General features: G+C 52.2%; 1 protein-coding gene across 1 annotated transcript in view; it reads left to right on the top strand.

Annotated features, from left to right (window-relative positions):
* KBTBD12 (kelch repeat and BTB domain containing 12) overlaps positions 1-236 on the top strand; it is a 51,414-nt gene extending 51,178 nt beyond the window's left edge. The window contains exon 6 of the mRNA XM_061195625.1: positions 55-236. Coding sequence (XP_061051608.1) covers positions 55-236 — 182 coding nt within the window. The remainder of the gene's footprint in view (positions 1-54) is intronic.
* Positions 237-17,134: the final 16,898 nt, after the last annotated feature.

Here is a 17,134-nt window from a genome sequence, read left to right as displayed (position 1 = left end):
GTTTAATACTGCGTGATATTTGATATTTTGTCCTCCTCCTCTGCTGTTTTTCAGATCGCCACGAAGTTATCTCCAAAGAGATATTGGAGCTGGACCCCTGGGAGAACCAGTGGAATGTCGTAGCCGTCAACGCCCTCATGCACGACAGTTATGATGTCTGCCTGGTGGCGAGAAAGAATCCCCGCGACCTCATCCCCCCGCCTTCAGAGTCAGTGGAGGCGGGTGGGGGGCACTGAGGTCTGTGTCTCTGTGGGACCCCCGAGGTGTCTGCCAAGGAGGCACTAGGGATGGAGAGCCCACGGCATGTGTGGGACGTGTGCGTTGCATGCGTCGCGACCCTGTGCAGAGCGGCGTGCGCTGGGCGCTGCAGGGGGTGTGTGCAGAGTCCGCCCTCCGGTACCCAGGCTTTGCAGTGTCTTCCCCAAGCTTGGAGGGTAAGGATGGAACCGCCTGCTTCACCCACAGTTGAGCAGAATCAGAAAACAGCCGCTCCCAAAATATAATTTAGGGATGACATTCAAACAACACATAGAAATCCATCTATTTTACTTACTGTCTATGCTTCTGGAAGCCCAGTGGATTCAAAGAATGCATTTTGGTAGCTATTCTTCACCAATTTCCCAGGAGTTTCACATGCACAAGGCTCTTGTTTAAGCAGGAACGGTCGGTAAATTCCCTAGAGCTTTCCCAGGGGAAGACCATCCTAGACTGAGACACTTTCTTCAGTGCAGAGCTGTGTGACTGTCATGACCGCTCCCCGTGTCCCCAGGTTCCAGCTGCTAACCCAGGCAGGAGGGACAGATCCATGGAAGCTGGAGCCAGTTGGAAACCTGCTTCTGCCACCACAAAACAGGACCAGTCAGACCCAGGGCGGGCTATCCCAAGTACGCTAGATCCTCAGAAGGCAGGGCCACACCTGTGTCTTTGCAGGTGTACCCCAAGTGCCCATGGCAGTGCCTGGTACATGCATGGGTCTTTGGGTGGTCAGCATGGGGATGCCCCTGCTCCAGCCATGTGACCACAGTGGAAGCTGCCAGTTTCCCTGGATGGGGTGGGGGTGGGGGCCTCATAGGAGGGCCGTGACTTTTCTAGATGCACTGAGTTCGGGATCTAGGCTCTCGTCCCAGCTCTGCTTCTTAGCACGCTGCATGATCCTGGGCAGCCCAGCCTTCCTAAAGCCTTATTCTCCTCCCGTGCAGAATGGGAAGGAAAGTGCTCCCTAGGGTTGGTGGAGAATTGAGTGAGAAAGCGCTGAGCGCAGTGTCTGTGAGATGCGAAACAAGAAGCGTTCTTTAGCTGCTGATACTTTCATTATCATTATCGTCATAATCAGCATCTCCCGAAGCACAGTGCCCAGAACACCCGGGCTTGGCGTGGCATCCTGGGGTTTCAGGGAGAGATGTGCATGGGGTCTGAGATCGCTCTGAAGCCCCGGCCCCTCCAGGTCCAGGTGGGGTGCTGATAACCCAGGGTTTCTTTTCGGCCCTGGATGCTGCTCCTCTGACCCATATTTGTAACTCTGCCCTCTTGCTGTTGGATAGCGTGAGAGATTCTGCCTCAAACTTTTCCCTGTCTTCCCTGTTTTCACCTTAATTGAAGGCAGTCCCAATGTGGCATGGGGGGACTCCTAAAACTGGGACTGTCTGCTAGTTCTGCTCCTTGTGAGACAGGACGGTTAGGCGCTGAGCTGGGGGCATGGGGGAAGTGGTCCGGATGCTGACAGGAGCTGCAGCTGCCAGTCACGCCGGCTCAGTCTGTGCTCGTCAAGGAGGCGTCACTGTTCTCACTGACTGACTTTATAATGAGCAAATGCTCTAAAAATGAATATTAAATAAAATGTCACTGATGGAAGATCGCTTTCATTTTGGTTTTCTTACTGCAATCCAATGTAATTTTCATCTGAGGAGGGGATGCTCAGCACTTCCTGGGCAGGAACCAGAGTCGGGGATGACCAGCCTCAAGGACATCGGGAGCGAGGCCCAGAGGCCAGGACGTGTGAAGTGGGCAAGGGCAGGAGGGGGTGCGGTTCCCAGGGCGGCTGAAGCACCGGAAGAAGCCAAGACAAGGAGATGGGGCCACACAGAAGACCCCCAAGGCCACCCCAGGAGCCCGGCCTTTGTGTGTCAGCCACACGCCTCCCGGCGAGGAAGTCCTTTAAGACCGTCCCCCACAGTCCAGTGTATTCGAGCAGGGTGACAGCAGACACAGCAGATGGGCAGGAGGCCTCGCGGGAGCCCGTGTCTCAGCTGAACCAGCCCCATAGCAGTGGGAGCCGTGCAGGGCCAGTGCGGCCGGATGGAGGGCATCAGCAGTCTGCCACGAGTCAGAGCCGGAGATGCCGGCAGTTTGAGCACAAGAGCACAGTGGGTCAGCCAAACCCAAAGACCAGAAAATCTTTCAAAGGGTGGCGCCCCCTCCACCAGGGCTCCTTAGAGAGAGCCCCGACCGGATGGCCTACGCTGTCCACCCCAGGCCCGGCTGGAGCACCAAGAGAGAAAAGCTGCAGGGTGCACAGTCAAGGCACCCCACTTCTCCACCAACACCAGCACACCCCGCCGGGGGGCCCTGGCTCTTCTTGTTCCCAGCTCACTGGCCATCGCAATCCCATTCCCGTCTCCGGCGGTCAGCTTAGCACAACACGTGGACCGTTCAGGGAAGGAGATATAAGGGAGCTCTACGGAGGGGCTTCGGGGAGAGGCCTTCTTGCTCTTTGACAGACGTGGGCTCTTCTGCTGAGACTTTTCTAGGCTGCGGGCCCCCTGGAACTGCAGAGACTGCGCTGCCGTGAGGAGCGGGCTGCAGCCGGTCCACAGAGCCGGGCGGGACGGGGGATGGGAAGGCCCCGGTCCTGGGCGACACAGCAGAGCCACAGAATGAACCAGCCACAGGACTTCCTGCTAGATGCTCACTGTTAGGATAAATGTTCCTTATCGTTCAGGCTGCCTGGAGTTACTTGCAGCCTGCGATTTCCGAACGATACTCCAGCCTTCCTCTGCCAAAGTCGCTTTTTCCTGGGAGGACACATGTCACCTCTGCCAAAGGGGAGGGCTCAGCCCTGGTCCCTGGGACGTCTGGTGATGAGGTGCTTTGGTTCTTGCGGTGAGGAGAGGTGTGCACGCCTGGTGAGTGCCCGCGGTTCACGATCCCGAGCCATTTCTTAGCTATCTCTAGGATACTTCGTTTCTCTCTGACCTTTACACGTTGTTGATTACTGCATATCCCACCCACCACCTGTTTTTGTAAATAAATTTTATTGGAACACAGTTATGCTTACTGTGTACGTATTGTCTGTGACTGGTTTCACACTGCAACAGCAGGGCCCTGGAAGTGCAGTAGAGACCTCCGGCCCTTTCAGAAAAAGTTTGCCAACTTCTGGTGTATGCCATCAAACTTTCTTGAGGAAAAATACTGAGCTAAGGGAATATGTAAATTATAAAGGAATACACATGCATATTCCCGTTTTTACACATATAACATTTTACATATATATAAATATATATAACATGGTTCTATTCCATTCTTCTTTCATTCAACAGTGTGTCTTACAGAGACTATTTCATACGCTCTCCCTTTTTAACAGCTACATAGAATTCCATCATTGATGCAGCACAATTTCTTTAACAAACCACCACGCGGTGGATGTTTCCGTTGTTTCCTCCAGCTGTTCTTTTTTTTTTTAATTTTCTTGGCTGCACCCTGTGGCATGTGGGATCTTAGTTCCCCGACCAGAGATTGAACCCACGCCCCTTGCTTTGGAAGCTCGGAGTCTTAACCACTGGAGCACCAGGCAAGTCCCCTTCCTCCAGCTGTTCTTTGAAGGGGACTCCATTCTTTGCTTTAGGCTCTGGCACCAGAGTCCAGGCTGGGGGCTGTTTAGGGGGTGGGGTCTGCATTGCACTTAGGTTCTCTACGGAGGCTCAGGAGCGTTAGGGGTGGATGCAGGAGCCTACCTGGCTGTGCTGTACGTGGCCTCAGGCCACTTAGAGACAGGACAGGTAGCAGCCACGTCATCGGGGAACAGACCAGTCTCCTGCAGGCGGGTCTGAGCTGGGCAGGGAGCACCGAGAGGACACCCCTGGCAGGCTGTGCCCCATCCTGCAGCGTCAGAGGCTCAGCGGTGGATGGTCTCCACCGGCCGTGGAGCCCAGGACAAATACACGGGTTGTAAAGAGCGAACAAGCTCCAGTTCCAGGCCAAACATGAGGTTTTTCACACCAAGGCCACCAGTTTCAGGTCGGAGGCAACCCCACTGAAGGCTTGTTTCTCAGCCTTCCCAGTGCTGTGGGTCTGTAGAGTGACATTCCAAAAGGGAAGTGCGCCAGTGCAGGACCTGCAGCCTCTGAGAGCATGGACCAGGGAGGGGCGGCGGCAGCCCCCAGCCCGGATCTGACGGCCCCCAGCTCTGAAGAAACCACTCTCTCCCCTTCTCCACCTCTGCTGAGCACACACCAGACACTGCCAGGTTGTCAAGAACAAAGCAAGAGGCCACCGCGCCGTGGAGGGACTGCTCAGAGGGAAGGGGGTCAGCACGTTCTGAGCGCTTTTCCGGAGCCCGGCCCTGTTCCCCACGCGGTCACGTCCTGGAGGAGAGAAGAGACTGCAGGGACAGCGAAGTGACCTCCTGTGAGGGGCTGGAGTCCAAACCCAGCTCTCCAGGCAAGCACGCAGCACAGCCCGTCGCCGCCAGGTGTCGTGCTGTCTCACACCTGCGTGGTTCAGAAGTCCACAGAAGGTCTCAGGGAGCCAAGGTCAGGGCGTTGGCAGGATGCGCTCCCCTTGGAGGCTCTGGAAAGAACCCACGTCCCTGGCTTTTTCAGTCTCTAGATACCACTGGTGTTTCTTGGCTTGTGGTTGTTCCTCCATCTTCAAAGCTGACAATCCATCTTCACATCTCCTCCTCCGACACCCCCCTTCTGATCCCCTCCCACGGGTGAGGACCTGAGATTGTGCTGGGCCCACACAGATATCCAGGACCACCTTCCCATCTTAAGGGCATCTGATCGGCAACTAATTCTCCTTTGCCATGAAAGGTTCCGTGGGTCAGCATGCACACGTTTGGGGAAAACCATTGCTCTGCCTACACACCATCTAACGCGTAGAACTGCCCATAAAGCACATCTGTTCACAGCCTGTGTGGGATTTCACGTGGACACCAAGGGCCGGGGCCACTGGGGCACAACAGCAGGTATAAATGCAGGTGCTGTCGGAGGCCCCATGACATCCCCGTGGGGGACAGTGAGAGGGAAAGGCTCCCCTCACCTGCGGTATGACCTCCATTCTGCTCTAACCAGGGCCACAGATTCAAAGAAGTAGGTGACCACTACACATGATCCATCACGTAAGTGCCTCACTTCTCTGAGCAAAGTGACACTAACTGCTGGGGCAGCCTGGAGTGGGGGGTTTGGGGGGAGTGGTCCTGGGGGGCTCCTCACGCCGGGCAGGTGACTGGCGGGCTTGGGTGTGCTGGATAGGTGAACAGGACGGGCATTCCAGACCCAGGAGCAGCCTGTGCTGAGGCCCCACATGGGGAAGGGCATGGTGGGCAGTGTGAGGGCAGGCGGCCGCACTGGCCAGGCTGAACGGGCCGGGTCACCCATCACCACACCTCCCGGGTCACCATCCTGGGGTCCGGCCACCCCTCCTGGGGTGCCTGCCCACACACACACCCCCCTACGCCTTGCCGGGCTGGCATCTCCCGGAGCCTCAAGCAGCTGAGACACACAGTCAGTGAAGCAGCTCCTCCCCCTGGTGGCTGGACCGGACAGTGTTCCTGCAACAAGGCTGCAGCCGGGAGCCCTGACACCAGGACACGCTCCCTCCCTGGGGGCCAGGGAGCCACCTGCAGGTGCAGAGCTGCTCGGACACCACCTGGATGGCTGGGCTCAGGAGAAGCTAGAACCTGGGACAGAGTCCCTTAGGGTTGTCTACAACAGAGAACAGAAAGAAGGCCTACGCCTACGAACGGGTAAGGAAAAAAGCTGGGAAAATGGGCAAAGAGATGAGCACATTTCACAGAAAGGGCGCCTGGAGTGGCCAATAAACCATGAAAAGGTGCTCGACCTCTAGGATCAGCGAAGAGCAAGTCCACCTGGAAGAGGGACCACTTCACGCCCTCGTGGGCAGGAGCAGAGGCAGTCCTGGGGGCGCTGTGCTGGCCCCGCGGTGGATGCGCTGGAGAGGCCCGAGAAGCCCCCACGGAGAACAGTGTGGCATCACCGGCTCAAGGCCCCACCCACCCTCCTGGAGGCCGAGCCGGGCCCCCCGCCACCAGCTCTCACCGACACACACAGCGGTGTTCCTGCGATGGGGGTAAGTAAACAAACCAGTGCCCTGGACAGGAGAAAGGACGAGAGTCCAGGTACAGCTGTGCTCGGAAACCCCCGCGGAAGTGAAGCAGACCAAACCAGAACACACGTCTGTGTGGACGAACCTCAGAGACAGAGCACCCAGCAAAGACAAGCAGTGAATCATCGATTCTGCACTAAGCCACGCCGTCAGGCTTAAAACACACGAAAGGACGCCCTGTTTGACTTAGAGACCCAGCCGTGTGTCGTAGAAGAGTAACAAGCTGGGTGGAAGGACTCCGCCGACCGCGGCTGGCGGCCGGGAGGGAGGGAAATGGGGTGCAGGAGGCCTTGGGGGCCGCTCACCCGAGCCCCACCACAGGGGCCCCTCCCAAGGCCAGCCAGCGATGTCAGGTGCACCTCGACACAGAAGCTCCCGACGTTTCCTTTTCGGTTCCCTTACCATCCTCCCTTCTGTGTCAAGGACAGGTGCCCGTGGGGCGAGGACGTCTTTACAGCTCTCCAGCATGAGCTAATCTCCCCTTACACCTGGAAGACCGGCCTTTCTCGGATAATCGGGCAGATGGGGCTAGAACCTGAGGAAGCACTCGTGGGCTAGGTGGTTCCCAAACTTCAGAGTTTAGAGCAGAAGTCGGCAAACTTTCTCTGTAAAGGGCCAGATAGTAAACATTTCAGGCTTCGTGGGCCAGATGGTCTCTACTGCATAGTCTTTGTTGGTTTGCGTTTTGGGGCTTTCCCCACATCCTTTAAAAATGCAATTCTCGCACTGAAGCCTGGAGGTTTACAGAGATCACTGAGGGGGGGGGGGTGTAACTCAGAGGCCTAGGCCCCATCCCAGACGCTCTGTGTCAGGAAGTCCAGGGGGAGGCCTGGGACTACGCATTTTCCTGTGCACGCCGCCTCCTTCTCCACCCCACCCCTACCCTCCCCCTCACTCCACCCCCCCCCGACTCTCCTGCAGGGAGAGGCTGTCCCCGTGGCCACTCCCGTCAGTCCCCTGGGACCCCAGGAAAGCCCACGATGCTGGAGTCGCCCCGGTACGGACCTCCTGGGCCCTCCAGACCTGGAGCTCCTTGGGGGCAGGGACCAGGTCCGGTCACCTCGTGCCCCAGGCCTATCTGGCCTGGCCCATAACCGGCCCGCAGAGGGAAGGAACCTGTGGCCATGGCTCCGTTAAGCAAATCCCGCCGCCCCCAGGCCCGGCAGTCGGCCTCCCCTCACTCAGCTCTCCACCTCCCGCCTGTGGTTCCTTTTTCTCCTTCCAGCCCCACCCTGCCCGTTTTACTCCGTCTCATCAATCTGTTCTGCCTCGGCCGCAGTGTCGCACGAATTGTTCCTGGGGATGCCAGCCGGGGGCACCTCTGAGCAGCAATGGGAGGAGGGGTTTGGGGCCCAGAGACGGAAGTCATGGTTGGGCTGGTGCAGCCCGAAAACTGCATCCTCAGCTTGCAGAAACACCTTCCGACAAGGCCAGGTCGATGGGTATCAAAAGAATTCCCTGGCGGAATTTCCAGCGACGGAAAACATGCCTTGGCTAAGCAGCCGAGCAGATCATTGAATGAAGACAGAAACAGGCAAGCACAGTTTGTAACAGTTTTATTGAGATAAAACTCACCTATCATAAAGGTCACCCACTTAAAATGTACAACAGGGTGATTTAGTGTATTCAGAGCTGTGCAACCATCACCACAACCAATTTTAGAACATTTTTATCTCCCCAAAAAGAAATCCCAAGTGTAGAAGGAAATAATGGGTAAAAGACACCTGGGATTGGGGTGTTAGGATGAAGAGACTTCATTGATCACAGACCTCGGCTCCTCCTCGTTATTCTCTGGTACAAACAGGTACTGTCTGAAATCAGCCTATTCGTGCTCGTTAGAGAAAAAGAAACCCCACACCCTTTAGCAGTCACCCCCTCATCTCCTGCACCACCCCCAGCCCTGGCAGCCACTAATCTGACTTGTGTGTCGGCAGACTGCCTCTTCTAGACACTTTGCACAACCTGTGGTCTCCTGGGACTGTCTTCTTTCACTTAGTGCAATGTTTTCGGGGCTCACCTATGTTGTAGCAGGTCTCAGTGCTTCACTTCTTTTTTGCTATCCATTGAATGCATGGACCACCTTTTATTTATCTATTTTTATTTTTATTTATTTATCTCTTCCTTATTTGATGGGTTGTTGCCACTTTTTGACTCTTGTGAACAGCACAGCTGTGAACATTTATGTACAAGTGTCTGTTTGAACATCCCTTTTCCATTCCTTTAGGCACATATTTAAGAGTGGAATTGCTGGGTCATAGGGCACCTCACAGGAAGAACATTTAATAGTTAAGCAATAAGTCATTCATGTAAACTTGGCATTAAGCATTTAATCATTAGTCATTCAATCATTTGAGGAACAGCCAGACTGTTTTCCAAAGCGGCACCATTTTAAATTCCCACCAGCGGCGTGTGAGGGTTTTGATTTCTCCACATCCTTGACAACATTTACTGTCTGTCTTGTTAAATACAGTTACCCTAGGGCTTCCCTGGTGGCGCAGTGGTTGAGAATCTGCCTGCCAATGCAGGGGACACGGGTTCGAGCCCTGGTCTGGGAAGATCCCACATGCCGCGGAGCAACTAGGCCCGTGAGCCACAGCTGCTGAGCCTGCGCGTCTGGAGCCTGTGCTCCGCAACAAGAGAGGCCGCGACAGTGAGAGGCCCGCGCACCGCGATGAAGAGTGGCCCCCCACTTGCCGCAACTAGAGAAAGCCCTCGCACAGCAACGAAGACCCAACACAGCCATAAATAAATAAATAAATAAATAAAATTAAAAAAAAAAAAATACAGTTACCCTATCTGTGGGAAGTGGCATCTCACTGTGGTTTTAACTTGCTCATTTCCCTGATGATGAGCATCTTTTCATGCAATTATTGGCCATTTATATACCTTCTTTGGAGAAATACCTATTCAAATACTTCATCCATTTTAAAATTGGACTATTTGTCTTTTCATTACTGAGTTGTGTGTTCTTTATATATTCTAGATACAAGTCCCTTATCATTTTTTTTTCTGTTCAATTTTTTAATCTGGTTACTTGTGCACTTTCGGTGTCATAGCTAAGAAGCCATTGTCTAATCCAAGATCAAAAAGATTTACACCTAGGTTTCCTTCTAAGAGTTTAAAATTTTAGCTCTTACATTTAAGTTTTTTACGCATATTGAGTTAAATTTTGTATATGGTGTGAAGTAGGGGTCCAAATATATTCTTCTGTGGGCAGACATCCAGTGGTCCCAGTACCATTGGTTGGAAAGACTCTTCTTTCCCCCATTGAATTATCTTGCCATCTTTGTTGAAAATCATTTGACCACAAATGTATGAGTTTACTTCTGGGTTCTCAGTTCTGCTCCATTGATGTGTCTGTCCTTATGCCAGTAACACACTATCTTAATTACCGTAGCTGTACAGTAAGTTTTGAGATTTGGAAGTGTGAGTCTTCCAATGTTATTCTTCTTTTTCTAGGTTGTTTTGATTATTCTGGGTCTCAGATTTCCATATAAATTTTAGGATCAGCTTTGTCAATTTCGGCAAATAAATCAGCTATGATTTTGAAAGGGATTGCATTGAATCTATAGATCAATTTGGCCAATATTGCCATTTTGACAATATTAAGTCTTCTAATCCATGAACACAGATGTCCTTCCATTTATTTAGATATCATTTCAGTGAAGTTTTGCAGTTTTCAGTGCATCTTGCACTTCTTTTATTAAATTTATTCCTAAGTATTTTTGTGCTATTTTAAATGTAATTTGTTAATTTAATTTACAGGTTGTTTCTCGCTAATTTATAGAAACACAATTGATTTGGATAGGGGTGCCATATTTAGCAAATGAAAAACAAGATGCTCAACTAAATTTGAATTTCAGATAAACAACAAATAATTTTCTTAATATGTCTCAAATGTTGCACGGGACACACTTATTCTAAAACATTAATCATTGCTTATCTGAAATTCAAATTTAACTGGGCATCCTGTATTTTATCTGTAGGCAACCCTACATCTGGCAAAATGAACCAGGAGGCCCTAGACAGGGCACTGAGGCCCAGATGAAGATGGGAAAGTCATGAGACTCCGAGAGTGAAAAATGAAACCTCCAGCCCCTTCCCCTGAGTCAGCTGCCAGACCCCTGGCTGCCAGGCCTGCGCCCGACCCACACCAGAGGAGAAAAGGAATCTTCCATCAGAATGGCTTCAGACTTCTCAACAGCACTGGTGACAAGTTTGAAATTTTGAGGAAAAATGATACCCAACCCAGATTTCTGTACAGCAACCAGACTCCACACCAGGGTGAAAGCAGAAGAAAGACATTTTGGTCACACAGGGCCCCACGGGCACTGCCTTAGGATGCACTGGAGGAAGTGAAGTACCCACCCAAACCAGGGAGGCCGCCAGCAAAGAGGAAGGCAGTGTCTGAGAAAGGAGATTCCACCCCAAGGAGACACGAAGGGGCCTCCCTGGCGAGAAGAAGTCCCAGGACGGCAGGTGGGGGGCAGGCCTGGAGGGCGCCCGTCCACACGGGAACCAAGGGAGCAAGAGGGAAGGAAACGAGCAGAAACACTTAGAGATGACCCAGCTTTGTTCACTATGTCGAGAGGTACGATAGAATTTGTCAAAGAACGGGGGGATAACTTAGCACTTACAAGGTGCTTACAAAATCAAACAAATGAAGATATGAACTGTTAGCTGTAAGAGGAAAAAAAAGTCTTAGGAGGGAAGTGGCGTCATAATACACTATTCTGCTTGGCTGAGTAACACGCACGCCGTCATTATGAGATTAGCACTGAACTGATTAGCCAAAATCCGTTCTTCTTAGTATTTTTATTTTTTATTTTATTTCATTTTTGGCCACGCCATGTGCCTTGTGGGATCTCAGTTCCCTGACCAGGGATCAAACGCGGGCCCCCTGCAGCGGCAGCGCAGAGTCCTAACCACTGGACCGCCAGGGAAGTCCCCAGCCAACACTGTTTTACAGCTACGTTGGGATCGTGGTGGGGTGGTGGGGGATGCGTGGGGAGGTGTAAGAAAGCGAACCTGACCTTCAATGATAGGAAGTCAGTAGAAAACATCTAAAGTTAAAAATCAGGAATTATAAGCACGTTACATGGAGGTAAACACCAGAAGAAAAAATTAAATGAGTTGATAACGGTTGCCTTTGAGGGGTGGGGGTCCAGAGCGGAGTTAGAGCATGGAATTGCTTTTCGTTTTAAGGCACGTGGTCCTTTCAAACCTGTACGTGTATTACTTGCATCAAAATAAAGTAAATTAAAGAATAAAATCACAGGACTTCCCTGGCGGTCCAGTGGTTAAGACTACACCTTCCAATGCAGGGGGTGTGGGTTCGATCCCTGGTTGGGGAGCTAGGATCCCACATGCCTCGTGGCCAAAAAAACAAAACATAAGACAGAAGCAATACTGTAACAAATTCAATAAAGACTTTAAAAACGGTCCACATCAAAAAATAAAGTCACTACCTTACACATAATCAAAAACTAACTCAAGATGGATCATAGACCTAAACGTAACTGCTGAAACTACACAAGCTCTAGAACCAAACATAGGAGAAAATCTTTGGGACCTTGCATTAGATGGAGATTTCTTAGATGTGACATCAAAAGCACAATCCATAAAAGAAAAACCTGACAAACTGGACTTCGTCAAAATGAAGAACTTATGCTCTTCGAAAGACACTGTTTAGAGAGTAAAAAGACGAGCCAAAGCCGAGGAGAAAATAGCTATATTATTATATATCTGATAAAAGATCTTTAGCCAGAACTTGTAAAGAACTCTCAAAACTCAACAATAAGAAAATCCAAACAGCTCATTTTTTTAAATGGGCAGAATATTTGAAAAGATACTTCACCAAAAAAAAAAAAAAAAAAAAACTATGGATCACAAATATGCACGTGAAAAGAGGCTCAGTATCACTAGTCATTAGGAAAAGATAAATTTAAAACCACAATAAGATACCACATCAGAATGACTAAAATTTTTTTGGGGGGGCTGGGGGTGGTTTGGCCATGCTGCGTGACCTGGGGGATCCTAGTTCCCCCAACAGGGATCAAACCCAGGACTACGGCAGTGAAAGCGCCGAGTCCTAACCACTGGACCACCAGGGAATTCCTGAGAATGACTAAAAGTTTTGTAAAAACCTGACACAACCAACTGCTGATGAGGATGCAGAACAACTGGAATTCTCACACATCATTGGTGGGACCGCAGAAGGGTACCGCCACCCTGGAAAACAGTTTCGCGGTGAAGCCCACGACTCGGCAATCCTGCTCCCACATATTTACTCAAGAGAAATGAAAACTTAGCTTCCCACACAAACCTGCACACAAGTGTTTAGAGTGGTTTTTCTCATCATTACCCAAAACCCGAAGCACCCTAAACGTCCTTCCCCTGGAGAACGGATCACTACTCCGCCGTAAAGAGGAACGAATCACGGGGACTCCAACGACACGGGTGACTCTCCAAGGCATCCTGAGCGGCAGGAGCCCGTGACGAAGCCGACACACTACGCGGGTCAGTTTCTAGGACATCACGGGGAAGGGGAAACCGCGGGGAACAGAAAACACGTCCGTGGTGGACGGGAGCTGACAGTGGGGGACAGGCCCACCACAAAGGCGCATGGGAAGCTGAGATGACGGAACCCTTCGGTGTCTTGACTGTGGTGGCAGCCCCAGGGCTGTATGCATTTGTCAACATTTGCATAACTGTACAGGAAAAAAGGTAAATTTTAGTGTATGTAAATTATGCTCTCATATTTAAAAAAGGGGGCAAAAAGCTAGTGCAGAGAGTAGAAGTGTGAACTGGCCAAGGAAACATAGGCAGACATCCTGGAGGCTGTCTGAGGCTGGGTGGATTTGTGGTGGGTCCAGTCTGGCCAGTATCACTCTGCTCCACAGGCCAGCGAGGAGAAGGGAGACGGCCAGATTCATCCATAGCTGAGATTGTGCCAGACGCATGCTTCAAAAGACAGGCGCAGGGCTTCCCTGGTGGCGCAGTGGTTGAGAATCTGCCTGCCAATGCAGGGGACACGGGTTCGAGCCCTGGTCTGGGAAGATCCCACATGCCGTGGAGCGACTAGTCCCGTGAGCCACAATTGCTGAGCCTGCGCGTCTGGAGCCTGTGCTCTGCAACAACAGAGGCCACGATAGTGAGAGGCCCGCGCACCGCAATGAAGAGTGGCCTCCACTTGCCGCAACTGGAGAAAGCCCTCGCACAGAAACGAAGACCCAACACAGCCATAAATAAATAAATAAATAAATAAATAAAATTTAAAAAAGAAAAAAAAAAAAAAAGACAGGCGCAAGAGCATTAGTGCTATTTATACATGTATAGAAACGATCACCACAGTAAGGCTAGCTAATATCTGTCACCATATATCATTGCAAACTTCGAGTGTGTGTGCGATGAGAACTTCTAAGATCTATTCTTTTAGATCTTAGGCCATCAGTTCTTATTTATTGAGATGCCGGGTCAGGGAGGGAAGGGGGAAGAAAGGAGAGCACTGATGGGAAAGTAAAGGCCTGGATGTCTCCCCGGGATGCTGATCAGCCATCTCAGAAGTAGTTCCAAGCTCCCGTGGGCTTTCAGGACCTCCAAGGACCCTGCCAATTCTAAATCCTGGGGTGCTGCGAGATAATTATAACAAGGCAAATGTGCTCCATGACTGCCAAGGTACAACACACAGCGGAAGCAGATGGCATGAAGAAATCGGGCCCAACCTGGGGGCGCGGGGGAGGCTGCGTTAGGTGGAAACACCTGTGCTGTGATGCGTGGGTTTTGTCTGAGCAGAGGGGAGCCTGCAGGTTGGGGAAGAGGAGGAGGAGGACGCATCCCAGCAGACAGGGTAGGTGTGAGGAAGAGCACTGGGCAGGGCAGGGCTGGGTGAGGTCTGAGGCTGAGGAGACAGGCGCGGAGCTTCTGCAGAGAGCTACTGTCTGAGCGCCAAGAGGGCTCGGTTCCACGTGTGGACAGTGGTACCCCACAGAGCAGCTGGTGATGCTCAGTACCTGTTGTTCTCTTCTTCCATAATGATGGATGTCAGCTGAATGCACAGCCGTGTGAAACAATGCTCAGACATCTAGACTCAGCAATTCTGCTCCCAGATACAGACCCAAGGGAAATGAAAAGACCTGTACACAAATATTCAAAGCAACTCTATTAAAAATAGCCCCAAACTGGAAACAACCCAAATGTTCATCAACAAGAACAGGGGTAAATAGATTGTGGTGGAAAACCACAGAGCATTTAAAAAAAAAAAACAAATTACTGCACACACAACAAGGATGACTCTCACAGACATAAGGTTGAGTGCCAGACACAAAAGATCCCATGCTGAACGCTTCAATGTACTCAAAGTTCCAAAATAGGCAAAGGTCATGGATAGCAACAGAGGTCAGGATAGTTTTTACCTGGGGAAGATCTCGAAACTGGGAGCCACACAGGGAGCCTACAGAGGCACTCAGGGTCTCTGTCTTGGTCCTCGGTATGGTGACCCAGGTATAGACACATGCGCACACTTTTCATGCTGTGTGTTTTAGTCAGAGTAAGCTATACGTGCCCCAGCCTCCCTTGCAGCTACGTGTGACAATGGACTAAATTCTGGCCTACGAGATATACGTGGGAGTTGTGTGTGCAATTTCTAAAGAAGGTCTTTAAAGGAAGGAAGTGTGACTTTCCCTTCCTCCCTCCTGCTGGCTGGAATGCAGATGTATGGCTGGCGCTTGAGCAGCTATGTTGGACTATGAGGTGTCACACGTGGCAGAGCAATAACATAGAAGGAGCCTGGGCCTCTGAGACCACGGAGACTGGCAGCAGCCCTGGGATAGCTACTTCCAGACTCCTTGAAAGTTAGAGAAATGAAGTGTCTGAACTGCTGTTATTTGGGACTTTCCATAACAAGCAGCCAAACGTAATCGTAAGTGATACAGACACCATGGGAGACAAGTGAGCAATGGACAGGAGCGCTTTAGAAGCCTGTGAAGGGTGGACCGGACAGGGCCACCCAGGAGGGAGGAAGGACAGTTACTGGGTGATGCAGTTGTCCTGGCAGTGGACGCTGTGCCCAAACAACGGCGGTGATGGCAGGGGATGGGCCAGAAGACATGGAGGAGGTCAGTGCTGGATGTGGACGTGATGACCACAACAAAGCAGTGAGACGGGTTCAAATTTCTGAGCCTGGGAATTAGGAAAGTGATGATTCTGTTAAACACAGTAGGAAACAAGGCAAGGAGAATGTTTGTGAAGCAAGGGGACAAACTTGATTTTCCCTCCTTACTCATATACTAATTTTCTGAGTCCTTTTAGACACACACTAACTTCCAGTGGGCTCTCACTAATAAAGAACAGCTTTTAACAAAACTCAGGGGAGTAATTTGTGGGCACAAAGGGGACCGTCAATTACCGACTGACGGACCCCCCTTTGGGAAGCACCCGGCATGCTAAGTGCTTTACACACTTTTGTTCACTGAGTTCTCAGCCCTGCGACACAGTTCAGGAGATCACGACTGGGGTTAAGTTACCTGCCCGCAGTGCCAGGGCTCATCAGACACCTGGGTTTGAAGCCGGGCCTTCCGACTCCAAAGCCTGAACTCGGAATCTCGACAACAGTGCTCTTCAAAGAAGCCTGGGCTGAGCACGAAGATGCAGGCCTGCCTCACACATGGAAGGCGTCCCCCCTGCCGGACCAGCCCGGATCTGCCACACGGGAGCTAAGCGCACTCAGCAGACCCTTTCTCGCTCCAGAGCACCTGTCTTTCAAGCCCCTTGTGTCACAGCAAAGTCCCTCTTGCACATCAGAACACAGACCCACCGCCTCTTGTCTTTGGCCACTTCCCGCAGCAGCCCTGACCTCCTCGGAGGAGGAAGCCGGGCTTGGAAAGGAAACAGGAAAGACACCGCAGCTACCACGGCCCCAGGCCTGACCCCCGGGCCCGTTCCCGTCCTGGTCACTCAGGACGGCGGAGGGACACTGGACCCTGGGCGCCGGGCGTCCCTCTAACCCTGCGACTCTCAGCAGTGCTGCCGTCATTCACTCAGCAAACACTGCCGAGCAGCCCCCGGCGCCCTTTGCTAGAAGCCCGAGCATGAAGGCAGGCGGCTGACCTGCTTTCTCAGCGCTAACGAGGCAGAGCAGGGGCAGCGCACAGACAGGAGGCTCAGCCCGGCGCCTCGGGGCTCCCCTCTCCTGGGGCCGGAGGCCTGCGGAGCCCAGCCTTTCCCTTGAAGGGAGCCGGCCAAGCGTCCCTGCAGGAGGTGCTGGGAGCAGAGAGGAAACGTGGGACCCACTGGTCTGCGGAGGCTGTGAGGCCTGGAAGGTGCTCAGAGCAGCCCCCGTGCACCTGGCGGTCAGCAGAGTGCCAGGTGGCTCTGGGGTGCCCCAGGCCGCAGTCCGCAACTGTCGCCCAGTTCCCGGGAAATGAGAGAATTTGGGTAATAAAATAAAGTCTAACCTTTTTTTTTTCCTTTGCGCTTAGTCTAGTTTCACTCGCTCACAAGAGGCCACGTGCAGAAGCGTCGCACTGGGCACCTCAGGGCGGAGCTCCTCGTGGGAAATGGCCGCCTGCAGAGACGCCGCGGGAGCACGGATCCCGCGATCTGCGCCAACCCCGCGAGAACCACAGGAACCTATAAAGCAGCGCCGCACCGGCCTTTCAGGGAGGGCGTGTCCCGGGGCGTGAGCCGTCCCCCTCCGTTCTTTCGTCAAAGGATAAAGCTTTCCTTTGCTTCCGACCTGAACTCACTCTCATTCGGCCGGCTCCCATGACTCGGGGCAGGAGGACCCTTG

This window comes from Eubalaena glacialis, chromosome 7 (genome assembly GCF_028564815.1).
Source record: "Eubalaena glacialis isolate mEubGla1 chromosome 7, mEubGla1.1.hap2.+ XY, whole genome shotgun sequence".
Taxonomy (NCBI): Eukaryota; Metazoa; Chordata; class Mammalia; order Artiodactyla; family Balaenidae; genus Eubalaena; species Eubalaena glacialis.
Note: the sequence above shows the minus strand (reverse complement) of the source record. Positions and strands in the feature narration are given on the sequence as shown.